The sequence below is a fragment of the Miscanthus floridulus genome, chromosome 8, assembly GCF_019320115.1.
Source record: "Miscanthus floridulus cultivar M001 chromosome 8, ASM1932011v1, whole genome shotgun sequence".
NCBI classification, from domain to species: domain Eukaryota; kingdom Viridiplantae; phylum Streptophyta; class Magnoliopsida; order Poales; family Poaceae; genus Miscanthus; species Miscanthus floridulus.
In genome coordinates, this window is record NC_089587.1 from 15,666,806 (window position 1) to 15,690,798 (window position 23,993).

At 43.9% G+C, this 23,993-nt stretch overlaps 3 protein-coding genes across 3 annotated transcripts; 1 reads left to right on the plus strand and 2 right to left on the minus strand.

The window, feature by feature from the left end:
- Window positions 1–1,447: 1,447 nt before the first annotated feature.
- Window positions 1,448–2,502, plus strand: LOC136468618 (glutathione S-transferase T3-like). The gene is made up of 2 exons (XM_066467120.1): window positions 1,448–1,825; window positions 1,903–2,502. The coding sequence occupies exons 1-2, from the start codon at window positions 1,448–1,450 to the stop codon at window positions 2,500–2,502; spliced, it is 978 nt and encodes a 325-aa protein (XP_066323217.1).
- A 326-nt stretch (window positions 2,503–2,828) lies between these two features.
- LOC136468619 (protein ALP1-like) lies at window positions 2,829–4,077 on the minus strand. Its single transcript, XM_066467121.1, has 2 exons — window positions 3,965–4,077; window positions 2,829–3,876 (listed from the first exon to the last, which is right to left on the minus strand). The coding sequence occupies exon 2, from the start codon at window positions 3,867–3,869 to the stop codon at window positions 2,829–2,831; it is 1,041 nt and encodes a 346-aa protein (XP_066323218.1). The 5' UTR covers window positions 3,870–3,876; window positions 3,965–4,077.
- Window positions 4,078–7,591: 3,514 nt separating this feature from the next.
- LOC136471201 (uncharacterized) lies at window positions 7,592–9,292 on the minus strand. Its single transcript, XM_066468942.1, has 2 exons — window positions 8,984–9,292; window positions 7,592–8,036 (listed from the first exon to the last, which is right to left on the minus strand). The coding sequence occupies exons 1-2, from the start codon at window positions 9,171–9,173 to the stop codon at window positions 7,915–7,917; spliced, it is 312 nt and encodes a 103-aa protein (XP_066325039.1). The 5' UTR covers window positions 9,174–9,292; the 3' UTR covers window positions 7,592–7,914.
- Window positions 9,293–23,993: the final 14,701 nt, after the last annotated feature.

Genomic DNA, 23,993 nt, shown 5'->3' on the forward strand with positions numbered 1-23,993 from the left:
CGCGGTGTCTCGGAATCTTGGCTTCTCTGGATTGCTGTCAATCTCTGCTTCTCGATTTTGGTTAGTTTTGGGGGTTGAGCGGGCGATTGTCGCGTTCCGGATCTGATGATTCTCGCATGGCCTCCTTCTCTTCACGAAATCTTGCTGCCCCTTGGGGACTGACGCCACTATTGTTGTTTGTTGGTCTTGCCGCGGCTCCGATCTGTTCAGTCTCGGGGGAATTCGACCCATGCTTCTGTGCTGCCTTGAATGCTCAACCGTGTCAAGAGTGAATGCTGCTACTGGGATTGTGGGAGTGTGATGCTCTTATTTAGATTGCTGTCTTGTACTAGGCAGCAGCCTTTAAGCACCAATCTGGCTGCAATTCATTTAGCTCATCTGTGCTCATTCCTTAGTTTTTGCTGTGGAAATCTCCAACAACTTTGCGTTCATCTGAAATATCGGCAGTACCATTTGTGGCCACCTTGATACTAGGCAAAGTTATCTGGATCCTTCGCAGGCATGGGCTAGGAATGGCATCAGTTTGTCCCATGTTCCCATGGGTGGAACGGGGATAACATTTTCTTAGTTTTAAATACTGGTACCACCTACAAATGAACGGGGATAACATTTTCTCAGTTTAAAATTCGACAGATTTATAAGGGCATTTATTCATGGATTGGAAAACAGAAAAATGCAAACACGTTACTTCTTCAGCCATGCATTAAATTAGTTATTTTGTGCAGCTGGAAACTCATAGCTTTATTTTTCTGTTTATTACTCAATGAAACTGATCGCTCAGGGGTAATGACCATCACCTCAGGCTTCCATAAACAAGTCCCAGCCCTTTCGTAATGTAAAGAATTGATCGGTATACAAGGTCTGATCAACTTCATTGTCATTAATTTCTAAATGTCCCAATATACATGTATATTTATTTATTTTTCTGACAAGACTGCTCACAAAGCATAAAATTTATTTGTCGCTGACCCTCTCTTATGTTAATCCTGATATATAATGTAGTATGTTTCTCTGAAATCAGAATGCACATGTTATCTCTTTTTCAGAAGTCTTCCTAAAGTAGTATGTTTCCTTTTAGGAAGAGAAAGGGTCATTGTCGTTCAATGCTTGTATGCTGCTATTTTTTTGGATAGCAGATTATTGCTTCTCCTGGGCTTGATGACAGCGATTCTGATAAGATCATAGTGGAATATTTTTATACATTGCATATTTTTTTGGATAGCAGATTATTGCTTCTCCTGGGCAAGACCGACTCTGTTGGCTAGAGCATTGCATATTTTTATTTTGTTTATACAGGTAAGTTGTAGTACTTAATTGGAACTGGAATTAATAGCATAACTTGTTACGGGCCTGTGGCACAGGAAGATGGAAATGCCCAGCTTTGATGATGTTTTTGGGAGCAATGTGGAAAACACCGAGGTTGATTATTTTGGTATCTCACCTGAAGATGGAAATGGTCAATGTGGCACAGGGTCTTATTTTGGTATCTCACCTGAAGGACAGAATGTTGTTGAACAAAGCCTCTCAGTCTACGAAAGGAAGCAAGAAGAGATCAAAAAATTTCACTTTAAAAGAGGATAACATGTTGGTGGAAGCATGGCTAGAAGTAAGCTTGGATGCAGTTCAAGGCGTCGACCAACCTCGTGCTACCTATTGGCAACGAATTCATGATTACTTCCATGAGCACAAGGATTTTCAATCTGATCGTAATATTAGTTCTCTCTCTCATCGCTGGGGTATCATTAATGAAAGTGTTAACAGATTTTGTGGATGGTTAACAGCGATTCAAAATAGAAACCAAAGCGGTGTGACTGAACAAGATGAGGTAAGAGGCATTTTCTTTCAATTTGTTAGAAATGTATATGTGCATTCATGGTTACTAACACATATTAAATTGTGTAGATACAACAAGCACTTGAAATGTACAAGGAGAAAGATGAGAAAAAAAGAACGTTTTCATTGATGCATTGCTGGAATGTATTGCAGCATGAACAAAAGTGGACTAACCAAAGACCTACAAAAAAACAGAAGTCATCTTCCAGGGAAGGTCCAAGGTCATGTACTCCTGAAACCAATGAAAGTCATCTTGGTGATGAAGAGCAGGGTCCCAGCCATACTTCACCAAGGAAAGATAGGCCTATCGGTAAGAAGAAGGAGAAAGATCGCCGAGGTAAAAATCTTGTCGCTCATGGAGAAAACCTATACATGGAAGCAATGGAAAATATGTGGCTCAAGAGACAGAAGGCCGAAGAGTTGAGAGAGATTAGGAAAAAAGAGCGTAATGATCAAAGATTAGCTGTAGAGACTAGAAGGCTTGAACTGAAGCAAGAAGTAGAGAATAGGAAGCTTGATCTGAAGCAACGAGAACTACAACTGAAACAAAGGCAGGACGATGAGAAAGTGATGAATATGGATCTTAGTTCTTTGAGTGAGCGGCAACAAATATTCTACAAGACAATGCAAGATCAGATCATTGCTCGTCTTGGTGGTGGAGCACTTTGAGATGACAGCTATATGTGTGGGGCATTATGTGTGTGGGGGCAATATTTGTGAACCATCGTGTCATTTAAGTATTGTTGTAGGACCTATGTAAGAACAATATGTCCGAACCACTAAGTTTAATTCTTGTTGCCTCTATATGTGGACTATGAGCTATGTGTGTCTTTAAATAGAAGGCACGATACATGGTGCATGCTTAATAAAACGATGAGTACAAGCCTCAATAATAAATTACATAGTACATGATTACAAGCCTGAATAAATTATATAGTGCTAAATTACATAGTAAAATGATGACTACAAGCCTCAATAAAGTACATGGTACATGATTAGTACAAGTCTGCATGACGTTGCCAAAGATGCTCAATTAGGTCCTCCTTAAGCTGGCTGTGGGTTTCCATGTTTCTAATATTGTGATGAGCTTGCATGAACTCATGTAGCTCATGTGTGCGATTACGAACTTCACGCTGTGTAGGTCTCACTAGCTGGCCAATACCCTCGTAGTGGAAGTCGTCTTCTTCATTTCTCTCATCTTCGACTATCATGTTATGCATAATGACACAAGCTGTCATAATTTCTCTAAGTGTTTCTTTATCCCAGCTACGAGCTGGCCCACGAACAATGGCAAAACGAGCTTGTAAAACTCCAAAGGCTCGTTCCACATCCTTCCGTACTGCTTCTTGTGCCTTGGCGAAGTATTTCCTCTTATTGCCATGCGGATTAGTTATGGTCTTTACAAATGTTGCCCACTTGGGATATATACCATCTGCTAGATAATACCCCATTGTATAATTATGATCATTGATGGTAAAATTAACTTGAGGAGCCTCCCCTTCGGCTAGCTTGGAGAAAAGATGTGAACGGTGAAGAACATTGATATCATTGAGAGACCCTGGCAAACCAAAAAAAGCATGCCAAATCCAGAGATCTTTGGAAGCAACAGCTTCAAGGATGATAGTGGGCTCACGCTTATGACCGGTATATTGACCATGCCATGCCACAGGGCAGTTTTTCCATTGCCAATGCATACAATCTATGCTACCAAGCATTCCTGGAAAACCTCTGCGCTCACCTATTGCAAGTAATCTGGCAGTATCATGCTCATTTGGAGATCTTAGGTATTCACCTCCAAACACTTCGACTACAACTATAACAAACCTTTTAAGACTCTCTAGGGCCGTACTTTCACCAATGCGAATATATTGATCCATAAAATCTGCTGGTACTCCATAACTGATCATCATCAATGCTGCAGTAACCTTCTGCAAACATGATAACCCAAGTCGTCCACATCTATCTCTTTTTTGCACAAAATAATTGTCATGTTGTTCTATAGCTTGCATTATGCGAAGAAACAGAGGACGGGCCATTCTAAACCTGAGCAAAGAAATGAGAATAAAAAAACTTACACATAGAAAGAGCATGATAAAAGAGAGCAAATGAATTGACCAAGATATTTGCAAACCTGCGTCGGAATATAGATTCCCCATAGGTTGGATGCTCCGAGAAATAGTCATTGTAGAGTCTAAAATGGCCACTTTCTCTTTCTCTATGAATATAGTTACGGCCAGGTATAGAACCTCCCCAACGTGGATTATTCAAAGCTAGATATTGAGTGTGGGCTTGGTGTAATGCACTAAGGATGAGCTCAGGCTCATCATCATCATCTGAAGATGAGGATGAATCTAAGCGAGAGAGACGACCCATTTCTGGTGGAGAAGGAACAACAGAGTAGAGAAGGAGCAAAAAACGAATGAGTTGGTGTATGAACCAGGTGAGTGTGCAAGCATATATAAAGATAAAATCAGGAGACGTTGGAATATAGCCGTTTGGAGTAGAGCCATTTGAAATAGAGCCGTTCGAAATAGAGCCGTTGGAAATAGATTCGTTTGAAATAGAGCCGTTTGAAATAGAGACGTTGCAACAAATTTGCTGGAATATGGACTTCTAAAAAAGAAACGTTGAAAAAATTGTCATTACAAAAAATGGCCATTGGAATGTAGCCATTAATCAAAAGTATAAACGTTAATATAGCTATTAAAAATGGTTGATTCGTTAGTTACAAGATATGCATAAAATAGAGGTGGAAGAAAGTAGGGAGGCAAATATGAGGGATCGGATGGAGTTCACAGCTAAGTAGGGGATGGAATCTGGATGAGGGAGCCTTATTTTCGAGGATAAGGGTTCAAAATTTGAGGGTTCGGTTGGAGATGCTCTAACAACCCCCTTTACGGCAAAATGCAAATCAGATCGATCATCGATGTGAGTTGCCGAACGAGGAACTCTTGGGGCGTGATTGGTTCTGTGTTTCAGCCCAGCCTGGCTAGAATCAGTGATTGGTTCTTTGGTCAGGCTTGGTGGGCACAAAGGCACTTGATTGGCCTGCCACGCTATTGGGCCTGAAGCCCAACGGCTCGTGACGCGAGGCCCAAGTAGAGCCAGCACCCACCCACCGCAGCTCGCTGGCAGCCGGCTATAAGAACGACAGGGTCGACAAACCCTGACCAAATCCACCGTGCTCGTTACATCTGGCCGCCGCCTCTACTACGCTTCGTCGTCGCAGAATTCCTTCCCCCATATTTTGTTTTCTTCTTTTGCTGCCCTCTCTTTCTGATTTTGCATCTTTGAGGAAATTTGTTGCTCTCTCTTTCAGATCCAGCAACCTGCCCGGGAGAAAATTTGTTGGTTTTGTTCATTTGTGTGTTTCTCGTTATGGAGTAGATGCGAAGATTTATGTCTTCTGTTTAGTTTTTTTCTCACGCACGGTCTGAATCAAATCAGAGAGATCCGGCTCTATATTATGAGTCAACAGCAGGAGCCGGTCAATGGCGTCCTGACTGCCGCTTGGAGCCCAGATTGACGCCCTAGCCAGGAGAAGATTGTTTGGAGATCCATCTTCTTTTAGTTCCAAGCCACAATACCTGGCCACACCTCGATGCAAGCTCACCCAAATACTGAACCTTTACCTATTTTTGTTTCGTTTTGGTGCTATATTTGTTTCATTTTGGTCTGTTGGATTTTGTGCTGGGACGGCATAATTAGATGAACGGGTGACCTCCGGTCCTCCATGGAAGTTTGCCCTTTGCAAGGTGCCCAGAGAGACGCCTATACACGATTGGATGGGGCATCATGTTTCTGCCCTTATCCAAATTTCATGCGGCCACATTAAGTGTATGTGTTGATCCGGTTTTGTTTCTATTTTTTGCCGGCGGTTCCATTTTTTCATTTCTATTTTTTTTTCGGTGGTTCCATTTCTCCATCTTTTTTTTATTTTGCAACTAAAACAGTGAAAACGAAATGATAACAGATATTCACATCTGTTGAACTGCGAAAGCTGTGTCAGAGATTTGTTGAGTCATGCTGAAAAATTGATTTGAACTGTGCCTATGCGTTTTACAGGTAAAACAAAAATTTGTTACGTAGTACTAAGGAATGGAGGGATGCATGTGATACATATAATTTGGAATTACTGTGGAAGACTACGAATTGAATTACTGTGGAAGACTACGAATTGATAACAGCTTATAATCTGGATGGAGTATTGAAGCGACAAGTTCAAGCGACTGGACGTCAGTTCGATGCCAGCGGCAGTCTGTTTTACTGTGTCCACGAATGGGCCCGCGCCTGCCGGATGTTGCTTGCCAGCGTCTGCATCTCGCGGCCACGCTGGGGCTCGTGCCGCCGAACATGGCTCGTGCCACCCGCCCGCAGCGACTGCTTGCGTCCACTCGCTTCCCATGCCTATCCCAGCAACACCGGAACTATTTTTTTTTAAATATTTAGTTGTAACATTTGCAACATAAAAAAACAGATAAAACACTAAACATGCATTTGAAACACTTACAGAAAAACTTAAAAAACACTTGAAAACCATTGCAAAACATACACTATCCAGATAAAATACTTGCAACATATGTGTAAAAATATATGCAACATCTAAATAAATACGCTTGCAACGTATGTGTGAAAAATAGATGAAACATTGGAGACAGACTCTTGCAACATACGTGTACAACCATTGCAACATTCAAATATACTTTTACAGCATCCATATAAAACACTTGCAATATACATCTAAAACATCTGAAACATTTTTGAAATGTGAGCTTGCAATATACATCGTATCCCGTTGCGGCCACCTCCGCCGCCTCCATCGGGGTGTCGCAGTCGTAGCAGCATACGAGGTCGGAGGGCTTCCGCACCAGGGCCTATCGCTTCTCCTTGCCCTGGCGGCGGCTGTGGTGTCGTTAGGCAGAACAGGAACAGCAGGGCGGATGGCTGAGGTGCAGGAGCAGCGCAGGACGAGCAGCAAGGAGCAACAGAAGGCGGCGCGAACAGCGAAGGAGAAGCAGGAGTAGCGCGCGAGGCGAGCAACGGAAGGGCATGGATGCGAGGTTTAGGGGGTGTTTGGTTCTTTAGTCGCTTCTAAAATTCATGTCACATCGAATGTTTAGATACTAATAAAGAGTATTAAATATAGATTAATTATAAAACCAATTACATAGATGGAGGCTAATTTGCGAGACGATTTTTTAAGTCTAAGTAATCTGTCATTAGCACACATTTACGGTAGCATCACGTTGTCAAATCATGGACTAATTATGCTTAAAAGATTCGTCTCGCAAATTAGTCGCAGGTTGTATAATTAGTTTCATAATTAATCTATATTTAATGCTCCATGTACGTGTCTAAACATTGTGACTTATTTTAGGAGCGCATGTAGATACCAAACAGGTCTTATTTCCGATGAATATAACTTATAAGTTAATTGGGAACGGAGAGAGTATGTGATAAACAGTGAAACTATGAAATGATTACGACGTAAGTTATAATTTGAAAGGGAGAGAGTACGTGATGCATAATCTGATACACATCGGTAATGGAGGTATGTGATACATAACTCTCTTCGCAGATCTTATCCTTATTATAATAACTAATAACCGCTTCATAGTCATTTGACCGAGGCTGCAATAAGTGCAGCAGTTAACACAGTTCGCTCTAGCCAAATGTCCCTTTTTGAGCCATATGAGCTGTATCCAGGACTTAACAAGGGCAACGACGCACAATACAGGGCTTCATATGGGGCATCGTCTTCACAATTGGAATGGCAAGATCTTATTCTTATAGAATGATTTAAGGTCCCTGACAAAAACGACAGTAATTAACAAGTAGCAATGTATATCAGTTGAACATGGTCACACTAACACAACAAACAACCTTCCAGTCGGCCAAACCGCAATGGAGCACAACTCTGGCTGCATTTATCTGTACACATTCCACCAGTTCATTCTACAGTATTCAAAGAGAATGAACACAGATTGATGTAAAACAAGGGTGTCTACAGAGCCATTCGACAGAGTCGATGACCTCTTAACCAGCGACACCACTTCATAACCAGCAGGCAGCACACTCTTTTCAGATTGGTGGGATGTTCGAAAACGAGAATCCCTTGTAACCTTTGTAAGCATAGTAGGCGATTCTTGTGTAGTAGAACCCAGGGATGAACATTACAATGCCCAACATCATGAAGAAAATTCCTGATACAACATGGGGCACAAGGTCAGGTAGAGGGAGTAACAAGTTTATGCATAAGCACAGGGACAAAGTTCATGCATAAGCGCAGCATTTCATATGAATCAGTACTTAATTAAAACTGCTATATGAAAGGGTTCACATTGCATCAGTACTTGAAAGGTGAATCAACACCCATGCAAATTATCAAGCCTGTGTGTGCAAATCACAACTTGTTCTAATCCACAAGCAGTTGAGTGTGAATCACAGCTTGTTCTTATTACAAACCTATCACAGGCTTCTAGCATAGACACAAAATCTATACCTGAGTACATACTCAGGAAGCAAAAATGTGATTTCTATTGCCTCTAAATTAAATTTCACACTCCTGCATTTTTATGAAACTACTACTAAACCCTGTCCCGCAACTTCAAGGCGCTCAAATGAACTCAGTACTGTGATGGCTTGTTGATACTCTGAAGTTTCAGGTAGGTTCGTGCTCGTCTGATACGATCAAATTTACAACCCAGTAGGTAGATAAAAACCTGCATTTCCTATTGTGGACATTGGACAGTTCGCCCGATTGGCACCCGGTCAACTAAGCATCCTACCCAAATCAATCCCAACCCCAAACGTAAGCAACTAAGCATCCCACCCAAATCGAAGCTCGCTGTCATCCTAATAAATAACTAATTAGGAAAGTAACTAAATCACTAGTATCTCTTTGTGTGCGCAAAGCCACATTACATGCGTCGCACCCCGGAACACCACTAACAGGTGGTGATTTCCTGACACCGCAGGCGCTTAAACCAAGCTTTACAGCTAAAATCCCCCAGAGATCTGGTAAAAAACAGTGCGAATTACATGAGGCGCACGCAGGAAGCGGACTCGAGCTGCTCGCATCGAAACGAGAGAGGCAGAGGCAGAGGCAGAGGAAGAACATGGGGCAGGGGGACGGCGGCCTCGGACTCACCGTGCGCGCGGTCACCTCCGACGCGGTTGACGGCCATTAGCAGGCCACCGATGGCGCCGAGCGCCCCGAAGGCGAGCAGCGCGGCGGCGAAGGCGATCTCCTTGACGGGCGCCCCGCGCGGGCCCCCGATGGCGCCGCCGACGAGGTCGTCCTCGTCGGAGATGGAGAAGGCGTGGTCCACGTACGCCATGCCCGGCGCCAACCGAAACCCTAGGTGGGGTGACGGGTGAGAAGGTTCCGGACCTTTGCTGCTAGATTGGGGAGGTTGGGGGTGGGCGGGCGGGTGGGGTGAGAAATGAATGCGGGCAAGTCGGGAAGAGGAAGACGCGAGCAAGGGAAGGAAGGGCTGCGAGGGTTTTTTTTTTCTTTGGTGAGAAGAGGTCAGTCTCGAGCCTCGAGTGGGTCGCTTTACGCTACGCAATTCCGATCCTCGGCTCGCGGGTTCGCTGGGTTTAGTGGACGCGCACGGGCAAAGCGGACGCCTTCCCCTCCTTAAAAAAGTGCAGGTGAGCCTATCCAAGAGTTTTCTATTTTTTTTCTAAAAACGTATAGTTTGACAACTCCTAAAGATTTAAAAGAAAAAAAAAGGTCATCTTCAAATTTTTTTAATAAATGGCATCTAAAAAATCAAATTTAGGGTCCACACGAATTATGTTGCGGCTTTTTTCTTCCATGCATCTTCCTCCTCTCACTTTCAGGCGGACCCCACGTGTCATAGACAACAACATGCATCTTCCTCCTCTCGACAGCAGGGATGCCACACTCACCCGCTGGGGCAGGCCGCGCTCGCCTGTTAGGGCTGGCCATGCCGAGCTCGCCGGTCGGGGCTGGCCGTGCCGCGCTCTCCAACTGAGTCTGTCCACGGCGTGCCGCGCCTGGGAGGCGTGGGGGCGGAGCCGAGGCGCGTCGTGTGGGCGGCGGCCGGGTTCGCCAGAGGTGGAGGGGCAATGGGGCCGCGGAGGTGAGGCGAGGGCGTGCGGGAGGCAGCAGACTTCGCCGGAGATGAAGGGGCAGCGGGGCGCGGCGTCCTCTGTGCTAGATCTGCGGCTGCGCATGCCACCAGGGCTGGGGCCTGAGTCCCGAGCGATTCGCCGCATGCGCGGCGACCGTGGCTGCCCGTGCTCGCTGGCCGGGGCTCCCGCGCTCGCCGACAGTGAAGGAGGAAGGGAAGGAGCGAGGGAGGGAAACGCCAGTCGCCTGCCGTGCCATTGGAGCTGCGTCCGCACGACCGAAGCAGGCGCCGCCACTGGGATAGGACACGCCACCGCTGGGATATGACCACGCCGCCGTCGGGGATGGGGCAGAGATGCCCGTGATCGGCAGGGGAGGATCCGGAGGGAGTAGCGGCGCGCGGGAGGCGAAGGAAACTGCAGGAGTCGAAGGATACGCGCGAGGCTACGGCTCGTAAAGTTACGCAGATGAGGGGGATTTTTTCCAACTCCTAAAATATTAGGAGATTGTATTAGGAGTTGTTGGAGATGTATTTTTTCTGGATCTTTCTAAAAACTTAGGATTATGAGCAGGTTTAGGGAACTCTTGGAGTTGCTCTTACCTCTCAACTCGGCAAAGTCCGTTTTTTTCTCCTTCAACTTTAAAATCGGACAAAACACATCCCTTAATTTTAAAACCGTTCATATGGTCCTGTTATAAACAATTTTGAAGGCGGTTCTGTCTTTTTATTTATTTATTTCGGTTGAATCTTTGTAAAATCATAGTAAATAACAGAAAAATCATAAAATAGAAAATCTAATTTTATTCGACTTCACATGAGTAGTGAACATATAATATGGTATGCTTTAATATAAAGTTTTTGATGTGACTTTAGATCCATGCTTTTTTGTAATTAATAGGAATAATTCATAGCTGCAGTTTTATGGTCCAATTATGATGAAATTTTTATGGTGAACTAATTATTATATGAAAAAATGGATTTTCGTGAAAATTGAGAAGGTAACATGGAGTTTTTCCCTCGGTCAACCTCGGCTGAATCGCATCGACCGGCGAGCCATCCTGGGTGGGTTGGTTGGGCTGTGCTGGGCAGGCTTGAGGCCTGTGCAAACGTAAGGCCGATTGGTGCTGGACTTGTTGGGCCCAGAAGTAGAAGACTTGTTGGGTCGGACGACCATTTGGTTCATTTGTTCCTGGGCCCCAATTAGCCCATCATCAGGATGCTCTACAGTTCACCTTTCCTCTTTCTCTTTCTCTCCAGGCCCAGGGGAGGAGAGAGAGTTAAGCATTAGGCGTGTGCGTGACTGCGTGTCTCCAGCCCACAAGAAATCAGGCCCTCACATTTTTATTTTTAAGTTGTTATATTATACAAAATGCTACTCCTATAACCATCTGACGTGTGATTTTATCAAAGGCACAACACTCTCAGTTCTCAAAAGGCTCATCAGAGATACTGACACACACGTTTGTTGTGGTATGGTATCAATTAAGATTTTGCTGTGGTATTTAAAAAGAGTATCGTTCTAACTAAGAATAACTTAGTAAAGAGGATGTAGGGCGGTAATAAATTTCGTTGCTTCTATATTAGTAGCAAATATGCCCGTACGTTACAACGGAATCCAATACGTAGTGATTAGTTATATCACGGGTCATGAGTTTGAGTCAAAAATTTAATTAAAATAGTGGTAAAAATCTTTGTTTCTTAAGGAGTCAAAGATTAAAATGGATGTGATTTCTTATTTCTTATTTGTTTTTAATCTTATTATATTATTAGAACAAGAAAAACTAGGTGGAGAAAACAATGAAAACAAAATCAGAAAAGTCGAGCTACTCGGAGCAAGTTAAAACGGACAAACCAGAAAAAAGTGAAAAAATAGAAAAAAACTAAACAAAGAAATTATACCTTTAATGGACTTGCTGTCTTAATTCGTTTGGGCCAATGTGGTGAGACATTCCAACTCCGAATAAAGGAACCAAATCAATTTATTTCCTTCTCCATGCACGTAGACCATTAAGAAGCGTAGCGATGCACCTAGACTCTGAAAAAAGTAATTTGTATCAGAGATTTCTTTTTAGATTTTTTCCTTTCGAATTTTTTCTAGAGTTCAATCGTAGTAATCTGCCGGTCTTGGGTCTGCTGGTGGACGATTCCTCTTCAAACGTTTTAGGTGTAGAGATTTCTATTCTTATATTTTTGCATTTGGATTAAGAGGATTAAGATTCATTCCGGTTACTCGGAGTTGGAGAGATCTAATTGAATTAAGATTTCTAGTTGTCTATATTATTATATTTTTCTATTTGAATTAAGATTCCTATTCACCCAAAATCAGAGAGATCTAATTGGATTAGGATTCCTAGTTATATAAAGAGAAGGGCTATAGACGAGTTTCCACATTCACAAATTAGTTAAGGGATGGCCGGACCAAAAATAGGTGGAGAGAAATTTTGCCTTTTTATTATTAGGCATAGAAACATGTAACTATTAAACATCTCCTTTTTATTGTTACTGTCATTATGGCAAATTCCTATGGCATGCAATCCATGTTGTTCTAGGGTTCCCTACCGACCAATATTTTTTATATATACTTGATTAAAAGTAGCAAGATGAAAACAAAATATTCTATTATTGTTACGGGCTGTGGCTGCTTGCTGAGCTATTTGGATCACAAGATACGACTTTGTGTTAAACACTAAACGGTAAATGGTTGGTCACTTGTTGTTTAGCCATTATTTAGCCATAACAGCCTTTAAACAAGCAAAACAACTAATGACGAGAAAAGATGTATCGCCGTGTAGGTGTAGCGTTTAAATGGTGTGTAAAAGGGCAAAACAACCGTTTAGGCAAACACTACCTAAACACTATAAATGGGCTCTATTACAATGCACCTAGGAAATCAAGGATCATCCAGTACACCGTTGCCATACTATCAGCGAGTTCGGTTTGGGAACGATATAAAGAATGGGATGATTTCGTCCCTGTTTTATAAAATCGGATAGTCTTTGCCTCATGTTTGGTTGAGTGGGATGTATCTATTTTAGTTTTTTGCTTGGTTGAGCGGATGGATAGTGTTTTGGCACCATTAGCATGCATCAAATGCGGATCCCACTTGTGATTCATGCAACCCAGGCCACATGTCAACGTAACAGTCTCTCTTCTTTATATCATTATATGCATATAAAAAGCACATTCTTCTTCCTCACAGAACCAATGCCGCCCCCTCCGTCCCCTATCTCACAGCGCCCTCTCTCCTTCACCATGCGTTGCGGTTCCCCTACATGAGTTGTTGTCGCGCCACTTGCAAGAGATCTTGTGCCGCCTAGCGTGGGAAGGAGTGCGTCTGCTAGAGACCCTCGTTGCCCAAGCCACGTACCCGGCCTTTGGGGACCTCGCCTACCGAAAATCACTTCACTAAACGTCACACCTTGTTGGTTCTCAGTCTAGTTGGTGACAGACAAGAGATATACGGCAACACCATCCAAAGAGGATGCGCCCGTCCGCTCGATTTATAGGGAGGGCGTCCTGCATTTGAGGGGAATATCCTCTCGGGGATGTTCACATCCCAAATCCCCCTAAACCAAATATAACTAAAATTTGAGATCCACCCATCCCATCCTACCAACCAAAATAGTCAAGGTCATTGGAGTTTTTCGCCTCCCATGAATGACCTTTTATTTTTCACATTGGTTATTAGTGTTAAACTCAATGTATGGAGTCAGTTAGAGTTTGTAATGATTTTAGACTCATGCCTCTTCTTTGATGACGAGGCATGAATGGATTTTATCTGTTATAAAAAAACACTTCTTGTGAACCCACTCAAATCACAAAGATGTGCATGCAATATATGTTGGTTCAAAGGAAGAAGAAAAAAAAAAAGACAGACATGTCTGCATGCAAGGAAAGCGCCTTCAGTTAGGCGGTTAGCTAGGCCTTTCGTTTGCGCCATGATGGGCAGCCATTGTTGACTCCCACTACACACTGATCTGATTAGCTCAACTGCTCAACTGCATCCTACATGTCCTAAGTCCTAACAGGCTAAAACTGCCATATAGAGTTAGAGGAACTTCTAAAGAATACACACTTTGCATCTTCCATGCCTCATGCATGAGCTTTGAGGGCAAAATTCAGCTGCTGCACAGTAGTAACTGACACCTCTTTTTCGGTAAAGAGGTAAAAGGCAGCATCATATCATAATTGGTGCTACGGAGTGGGGAAGAGCATAATTAAAAGCGAGCTCTTAATTTTGTGGGCGCGAAGGAAAAAGAGGTAAAGAAAAGAGCCGGTAAAAAAAAAGCCATGGCCCCGGCACCAAAAGGGAAATGCCTTTTACTTATTACCAAAGGCGTAAATGTTTCGCAAAAGTATATTAGCATGCAATGCAATGGTGGGGGACATACGTGCATGCATACACAAGTTTCTGTCCAGTATCAATATGTCAATATGTCCTTGATGTTGCTGGTCCTAGAAATAAATAAATACTCCGTATAAGTGTATATATACAAACATATATGTGTGTCTCCACATATTTGTGTGCCCGGCCCCACTCATCAATTTGCACGAACCTCGAGATGAACCTCGAGGCGAAGAAGGAAGGAACATCCTTTATCACGTTGCTGCACTGGCCATTATGCTTGTCGATCCATGGATGTCACTCCCATTCATGGCCATGGCCCATGGACAGTCACTTTCACCTGCAGGGGAGCCATATGCACTGTCGCTCTCTGTCAGAGTGCCGTCCGACTGTTTCCAACAGAGCATGCAAACCGCAACCCAAACGCAAAATAGGTCATTCACAGTGTTTTGCCTACAAAAAACAACGCTCCAACAGAAGACCCAAACACCTCGCCCATTTTGCATACGAGGCTTGCCGAAACGCAAATCTGCGTCGTCGAGAGAGACCGACGTAAATCTCTGACGTCGTAGTGGTGGGCCCGTAGGAGCGGGGCGCTGCGAGGCGCGGCCAGCGGGTACCGCGGCGAGGTGGGGAGCGGGGCTTGTCGGCGGGGAGCGGGGCGTGGCCGTCGGGGAGCGGGGATCCGAGGTCCTCCTCACCCGCGACCGCCGGATCCGGGAGGGTGGGGAGGGAGGGGTGCCGGCGCCGGCCGGATCCGGGAGGGAGGGACGCCGTGCTCAACGAGGGAGGGGAGAGAGGGACGGGCGGCGCCGGGGTAGAGAGGGAGAGAGGGACGGGAACGAGAGGCGTGGGGAGAGAGAGTGAGGAGAGAGGGACGGGTGGCGCCGGGGTAGAGAGGGAGAGAGGGATGGGAACGGGCGGCGCGGGGGGAGAGAGAGTGAGGAGAGAGGGATGAGTTTTGGGTAGGCTGTCAGAGAATGCAAGTTTTGAGTGTGTGACCCTTTGTTGCGCGTGACCCAAACTATAGAATAAGTCTCCGATTTGGGTCTGTGTTGTTGGAGATAGCCTCAGGACAAGAAAACTGTATGAGTACCCATAACCATATGCATCCCAAAATTCTATTTTTGTCAGTATAACCTCGCGTGTATTAAGATTTTTTTTCTGTAAAATGAACTTTCTTAGAAGACAAACCATCATACTTTTTTTTATGTATGTATAAGAAATAATCGTATTTTGTTTGCAAAGAAAAAAAGAAATAATCGTATTACATTTTATAAAAATAAAATGTAAAGAAAGAATCCTATCGGTGTCGCCTCCAAAGTCCAAGCAGTGGAGCTGCAAAACATGTCTAGGATTTTAAGTTCAAACTTTTTTTTTTTGCGGATAATTTTAAGTTCAAACTTTACATTTAAAAAAGAGAGTAAGATATATTGATGATCCGTAAATTTAGGTGATGGCGTCATCGAGGTCCTAAACTTTTTTTTTTTTAATTTTTGGGTTTTCAAACTTGTTCTCGGTCACAAGTTCAATGGGTTTTGAGCCGCTCTATAAGCCGGCATGGCATGTTGACTCAACGTCGTTGGCGTGGTGGATCTGACATATTTAGCCTAGTACCTAAACTTATATATATGATAATGGCACCTAGGTTCCTAAATTCTAAAATTGCATATCGAGGTTCCCAATGGGGCCAACGAGGTACCTAAACTCTTGCGCGGTCATGCCATATTGCCATATGTGTCCTTATATTCCAAAATTGTAGATTTAGAACCTAAACTCTTGCGCGGTCATGCCATATTGCCATATGTGTCCTTATATTCCAAAATTGTAGATTTAGACACCCAAACTTGCTAATCGGGTGCCATGAGATCCAAATTACCATTGTTTACGTCCATATGTGGTTGTTGACTGTGCTATGTTGGGTTAGCCATGTCGCCGCAAAAACCTAAGAGACTGATCTCTCTAGCGCCGGAGTAATGGGAAGGCCAACACCTTGGATCAACCACCAACGTTCTTCTCTTCGTCTCCGATGCCGCCGCCACCACTAGGAGGTTGTGATGGCAGCTATACGTCTACGAGATCCACTACACCAATATATCATGTGCATCAGCACCTGCTCTCTAAGTAGGCACATGACTTCGCTCGCAGGTTCAATGGCCACCTCATCTAACAACAACGGTAATACCAGAGTATTTATCCATTTTAGGCGTCTAATTTTGAATTAGTAGTCCTCTATTTAAACCATGAGTTTTAACATGTGCGTATAGCATGGTCGTCCCTTTGTCTCATCTCCTTCCCTGCCCTCTCCTATGCCATCGCCACCACTCGCTCTTACGCCGACGTAGCCCAAGCACCAACACCAACATTATAGCCGGAGCACCCTCTGAGCAAGAGGGAGTGGTGGCAGTGACATAGGAGAGAATGGGGACAAGATGAGAGAGAGAGAGAGAGAGAGAGAGAGAGAGAGAGAGAGAGAGAGAGAGAGAGGGACGCCATATTGACCCCATATGTCAGTTGCATAATAACAACTATGCAAACAGTTTATTGGAAACAATGGTAATTTGTATCTTGTGTGGTTTGATCAGTAAGTTTGGGAGTCTGGATGTGCAATTTTAGACAGTAGGGACCTCGATGGCATCACCATACAAGTTTAGAAACTAGGCCAAATATATCAATCGATGATAGCGTGAAGTCGTCTTATGGAGCGTTTGGACCAATGCTAAGACTTGAAATAAGTTTTGGCACCCATAAATTAAAAAAATAAAAAATTGGAACTGGAATGTCACAATCTTCTTCGGAGTTGTTATTATTGTTAAAATTATCTACTAGAGCTCATCATAACAATCATACAAAGGTGGAACTTTGTGTGGCCAGTACTCAACTTCAGTTGAATTGCTACATCTGTGTTTTTTATTTTTACCACAATCTTTTCTACTTTTTTTTTTTACAAAATGAACACATATACATGTAGTGGACTTGTAAGTAACAAACGCTCAACTTTCTGCCAGATGCTTTTCCGGAAAATACACAGCAGGAGCAGGACTAGCAGTTGGGCCGAGACAGAATCATTGAATCCCCTGCAGCAGTGGGACCAAAGTATTCAGATCTGAGCGAGTGGCATTAACCACCTTTTCTCTCCAGATCTATTCTCCTGCACCCCCTCTGTGAATTGCCCTGCCCGGCTCGGCTGCCCCTCTCATCTCATGCATGCATCCCTTTTTGGACCAAGGCAAGAGGACACCCTTTGGAAGCTGTGTCAGGCTTCTTTCCTCTCCAGGCTCCAGTTGTTCCTTGCTTTGCTCCCTACTCTCTCTCACACACACCTAGAGACTAAACTGTTACTACTCATGTGCTTTATTAACATGGACTAATTAATCAGACTTCGAACTTATTAAAAAGAAAAACAAGAGTCAATTAATCTGACAACACAAAACATATATAAAAGAATTCAGTCGGTTGACGTCAAAATGCCCTTGACTTTGATCAAGAAAATGAAATTACCTAGCTTTGCAACAAACTAACTCAAGGCTCAAGAACCATGTCGCATGCATAAGCCATATAGAGATCATCTCCACAACATGAATTCACCTAATCACGCAACGGTGACTAGGAGAGCTAAAACACAAAAAGATCATATATATGTTTCTAATTGAGTCCATTGTTTTCATCTCATATCATGAACTTTGCTGAACTACAAGTCGGGGGGGTCCAGAGTTGGGTTCAATCAGCACTTCAGCAATAATACATATACAATTTTGGTAATTGAAACCCCAACGTACTTAAACTAAACTGAAGTAAGCTAATTAATAAGCTGGAGTTTAGCTGCATGCATGATAAACTAACCTAACCTAGACATGCTTCAGCTCTCTTGGCGAGCCAAGAGCTACATGCCCAGCTAGCCCAGCTAGCCAGGGCGCCATGCAGGGGCGGACACAGCGGTGGGGCGGGGGCTCAAGCCTCCCTACCCATCTCAGAGCAGTGGAACCCCTATGGAGCCCCCATGAATTTTTAGTTAAAGTTCTATAGTGTAGGAGGACTGAGACTTAAGATCGAACAACAGTATTGTTTAGCCCCTGAAATATTTCCAGGTCCGCCGCTGGCGCCATGGACAACCTCCCTCGATGCATCCATCGATCTGCATGCATCACATATACTAGCTAGCTAGTCACCATCAACTACGACGTGACCAAGGAAGCAGCGTACGTACGCGTGCACCGTCTCATGACTCATGAGCCCACGACGTGCACGCGCATCTTCTTGCTTGCCGGCGACATCGGGCACGGCGCGGAGGCGGGCCGGGCGACGAACACCGCGGCAAGGACGTCGTGGGGCACGGCGATGAACCACCGCACGGGCGCGGGGCGCGGTGCTGCCGACCCATCACTACAGCTACACCCTCGTCGGTGATGCGTCGTCGGCAGCTGCTTCCTCTTGGCCGGCTTCGGCTTCCTCGGCGCCGGCGGGCAGGCCGACGGCGCCCGCAGCACGCTGGCCGCGGACTTGGGCGTGGCGCACCCGCCGTCGACGTCGGCGGCATTATCGTCGCCGCCGCCGCCCGGCCTCGGCGTTGGCGGCGCTGCCACCGTCCGGATCGGCGGCGGTAGCTGGCTGGGCAGCAGCTCGAGCTCGAGGCCCATAAATAAGTCAATGTACTGGTGAGAGGAATGTGACGATGAGGTGGATCAGTGCTGGAGCAGTGATCGATCGAGTGATGGCAATGGCGGTTCGCGGAGGAGGCCGAGGCAAGCAAGAAGCACGGTAGGGTTGCGCGAGCGGCGCTTAAGTAGATGAGAACGGGGGCGGGGAGCAGGCGTGGAGGGCAGAAGGGATGGGATGGCAGTGATTATGGCGGCGATCGAGGAGTGACTAGTGAGAAGGAAGCGGCAGGCAGTAATAAAGGAGAAAAGGGAGCAGAATTATATGGGAGGAGGCAGCCTGCGCCCTGTGATGCCAAAGGCGTCTCGAGAGAGAGAATCTGTGGTCGATGCGAATGAATGATTGTGAGAGGAATAGAGTCAGAGTGCATGAAAGCGGCGGGCCGGCGGGGGTGAATGAACGAACTCAGCCCAAGGAGAACGAAGCTCAAATCTGAGCATTTCGAGGCGGGCGATCGGATTCAGAATATCTGCTGTATCTGTATGGCTCTTGAATTATTGGTGCGGACGCGGTAGAAGTAGAAAATAAACTACTGCTCCTAGATCGAGTTTCTTCCACACAGCTCGTCAGACTGAGCACTTAATTGACCAGATTGCCGAGCATGGCAAGGGCTGACATGTAAGTACGTCACCTAGCTAGCTAGGTCAGTCAGTAGTTACCAGTCACCACCATGGTGCAGTACAGCAGTTGTGCACTTAGGCCCTGTGTAGATTCAAAAATTTTCGACACAAAATGTCACATCGAATCTTACGGCATATGCATGGAGTACTAAATATAGACGAAAAACAAAACTAATTACACAGTTAGATGAGAAATCGCGAGACGAAACTTTCGAACCTAATTAGTCCATAATTAGATACTAATTACCAAATACAAATGAAAGTGCTACAGTAGCCCAACAGTACCCAAACCCAAAAAATTTTGGGAACTAAACGCGCCCTTACAGTGGCCCATTCTATCGCCTATCTGAAATCAAAACTCTTGTGCAGGTTCTATTCACGAGAATATATTGGCTTTCATGGCGTTCGGCTGGTGCCTTGCGCAGTAAATTTCGAATGGTTTGGATGATTCAATAGTATTCTGTGAGAGAGAATAAGCTGAAACAAGCCACCACCTGACCAGCCGAACGCGTTGTTTGTTTCTGGTCGCAAGCTCGAGAATGGCCCAATTGGCTAATTAACAAGGAATGAAATTATATTTGACAAATAATGTTGATATAAAACTCTTTTGCATGTTCTATTGAGGGGAGGGAACGCATTGGCTTTGTTTCTGGGCTCATTTGTAAAGGCATGAGGCATAGGTGTTAGAGGCTTGCCGCAAGCCAAAAAATGCTCCAAATGTGTTTTTCACGTCCTATATATATGGATGTACTTTTATTTTCAGAATTGAGTTTTGAGCTAGTTTTATTTTGTAAGCTCGTTCCTCGTCGTGGAGTAATTATTGTAATAATGTGGTCTTGTTCCTTTTTTCGAGGATGAAGTCAGATGTTCTTCCTGTTATCTATAAAAAAAATCTGAAACTGAAATCGTCAGGAAAAATCTCCACTATTTTTTTTTGAAATTCAAATAAATTTTGAAAATTTAACACTGCCTGGCCTCCCTTAACATTCAAAAAAAAAAACTTCCTGGCTCCACCCCTGCCTTCATGTTTTATTAATTAGAGCTCTCATGTTTGGTTGTCTTTGTATAGATAAACTATGTTTGGTAAAATTATATTTGGTTGTTGTCACACCTGATTTTAAGGATAAAATAGATGCAAAATTTTATGTATGCCCAGAGATCAGTCACACATATAAGCCGACAAATTATAGATAATATCATCACAAGTGTTTATTACATCACGAATAATATGACATAGTCTTCACATAAATACAGCGGAAGTATAAAGATAACTCTCTCGCGGAAGCTCCATAGCACAGGGACGTCAATTGGTTGACCACAAGTCTAGTAATCATCAGGAAAGTCGTCATTACCGTTGCAATCTGTTACCCATCTAGGATTTTTATCCAAATAATAAAAATAAACAAACGTAAGTACATCTCATACTCAACAAGTGTAACAAGAGGTTCATGAGGCTCAAAGGCTTGACACATGTTTAACAACATTTAGCTTTTAGTTGTCATAATTTTAGCATAAGAGTTGCAACAAGATGTTTTAATCCCAAAGTAAAACACATGATCAATGTAAACATGAGTAATATATAGCAAAAACTATTACTTAATAATAATAATCTATTCCATAAGGGTTCCAAGACCGCTCGTGACCATGAGCACGACTGTTATAACAGTTTTACTCTCTGTAGAGGTTGTACAATTTCACTGTGAGTCATGATACCCATATGCCTGGGTTTATAACTCCCAAAAACACTTTCAAGGTGAGCAGGCAGGGTACACTATGAAGCCTTTCAAAGGTTCATCTAACAAGTTAGGGCCGCTAGGTTTCCAATTGGCAAGCAGATATAGGAACCCCCTGTCGAATGGCATAATTCCTTCACGGCTATACACATAAGAGTAGATGTTGTCCTATACCTGACTCGGTAAGCCCCTCTTGCGCCATAAAGGTAACCACTAACAAGCTAGAAAAGGTCCTCATATTTGACTAAAGTCAGAGCCATGTGGCCCTCACAGCTGTTCTGTAAGTTCTAGATGATCACTTATAGATAAGTCCTTAGGAAGAGGAATCCGAAGCATTTAGAAAGTAGCTAAACACTCCATCCCCTTTTTTCCAAGTTGCTAAAAAGTCATGTTTTAATGTTTATTGCATACACCATTAGTCAAGTTACAAGATCATGGTTTAGTTGAGCACTAGCAAAGCTACCCAATGCATATCCCATAGGAGTCGAGGCATAAGTACAATTCTAGGAAATCCTTATCAAGGTGACACATGTAAATATGGATTGATTATATTAAAGTGAATAGGAAATAAGGATGATTCCATGCTATACTTGCCTTGATCTAAGTGTTCCTGCTAATCCTGCTCATCAAAGTAGTACTCTTGATCACCCACGAATTGTTCACCGTCTATACTCAATAATCACAGCAATATACAAGCATCTAGAAGCAATCATGCATAGCAAACAAAGGCTATAGATTAGAACAGCACACCAACAACATAAAATCAATATGAAAAGTTTGTAAAACGAATCTACATCTCGCTATGAACACACAGACACGAAGATCACGGAAATCAGAGCTAAAATGAAGAAATTATGAATTAATCAAGATTTCCTTTAATAAAATAATAGATTAAATCTAACCTCGAATTTCAAAAGTTGAAAATATACTTAACAGTAGTCTAAACATGTAGATTACGCAATTTTGAATCTAACACAACTTGAACGGATCAAAACGGAGTTAAAACGAAGTTTTATGAGCAAAACAAAATCAGTGGCAAATCTGTAATAAGGAAAACATATTTTGAATCTAACAGAGGAATTCTATGCTTTCTGAAAGAGAAAATGTATTATGTGAATACGCTATAGACTACGGGTTCTATTTATATAATATAGAGGGTCCCTTTTGGAAAAGTAGCAGGCGAAAGGGTATGGTGAAATCTAAGCCGTTAGATCTAAGCTGGACGGTTCAGATTAGAAACGGGGAGGAAGAGAGAGATGGTGTCGGCTAGAACAGTGCCGGTGCAGAGGCTTCCATGGCTGAGCTCGCCAATGAAACTGATTAGGGCGCTACAGGGCTCTGTTTGACTCTGAAAAAGTACGAAGGGGCAAGAGGAGCGGATGGAAGCGGCGTGCGGCTTGGGACGGCGGGTGGTAGAGTTCCTGTGAGCAACAGTGATGCGTCTTGAGCAAATCGGAGCGAGAAAAAGAAAAAGAAGAGGTTCGATGGCTTCGCAACCTCGATGCGAAGCTCGAAAATGGCTTACGGTGGTGTCAAAGCAGCAAGGCGAGCACGGCGGTGTCGAGTTTCTACTCGGCGAGATCCAAGCAGCGACGCTAGGGCTCAAGGTGGCATGGGGGCTTACGTTAGGCCTCGGTAGGGAGGCGATGGACATGAGGCTACTATTTAAGGGGGCCTCGGCATGTGGGTCACACTAAAACGCCGTGGAATCAGGGTGATGGTGGACTCTGATCGAACAAAGTCTGGTTCTAGGATGAGCGCGAGGTGGGAGACAACGCCGACATGCGGGCTCGGGTGATAGTGACACAGGGCGTGGGACCATGGTGTCAGCAAGGGAGAGAGGGGAGCGGTGCCCGTACTACTGGTTGGGCTGGCCTGCTTGCGTGGCCCATGGAAGAAAGGAAAAGGGAGCGTCTGCCGCTGCGGGAGGGAGAAATGGGCCGACGGGGCGCACTGGGCTGCGCGGGGGAAAACAAGGCCGAGCGGGCCAGAATCCGTGAGAGGGAGAAAGAAAAGAAAGAAATAAAAAATCCTTTTCTTTTTCTTGAACACATTTTCAAATCCAAATTCAAATCTAATTTAATTTCTTTGAAATTTTGATCAAACCCAATCATCACAAAATAAATATGCAGCAGCATGTATGCACAAACATGTAGCTAGACCTTATAGTTGATTTTAATTTTAACAAAAGTTATTATTTTTCTAAGTTAAATGCTCACAAAATACATAAATAATTCATTTTAACCTATTTTAAAATGATACAAATTTAGGGTGTTACAATTCTACCCCTTAAAATGAATCTTATCCCCGAGATTCGGATGATGCTTACTCAAAAAGCTGCGGGTATGTTTTCCTCAGATCGTCTTCTCTTTCCCAAGTAGCCTCATCTTCTGTATACCGATTCTACTGAACCTTACACATCTTTATAACTCGACTCCTCGTAACCCTTTCTGCCGTCTCCAAAATCTTTACCGGAAATTCCTCATAGGTGAGATCTTCCTTAACTGTAGCTCCTCTAACGGTATTTGCTCCTCAGGTACACGCAAACACTTCTTTAATTGAGACACATGGAACACATCATGTACACCTGACAAACTCTCAGGCAATTCTAACTGATAAGCCACTTCTCCATGTGACAAACTCACATTGGTGCTAATTTTCCTTTCATATTAAACCTTCTCACCACTTCTCATTGGTGACACTT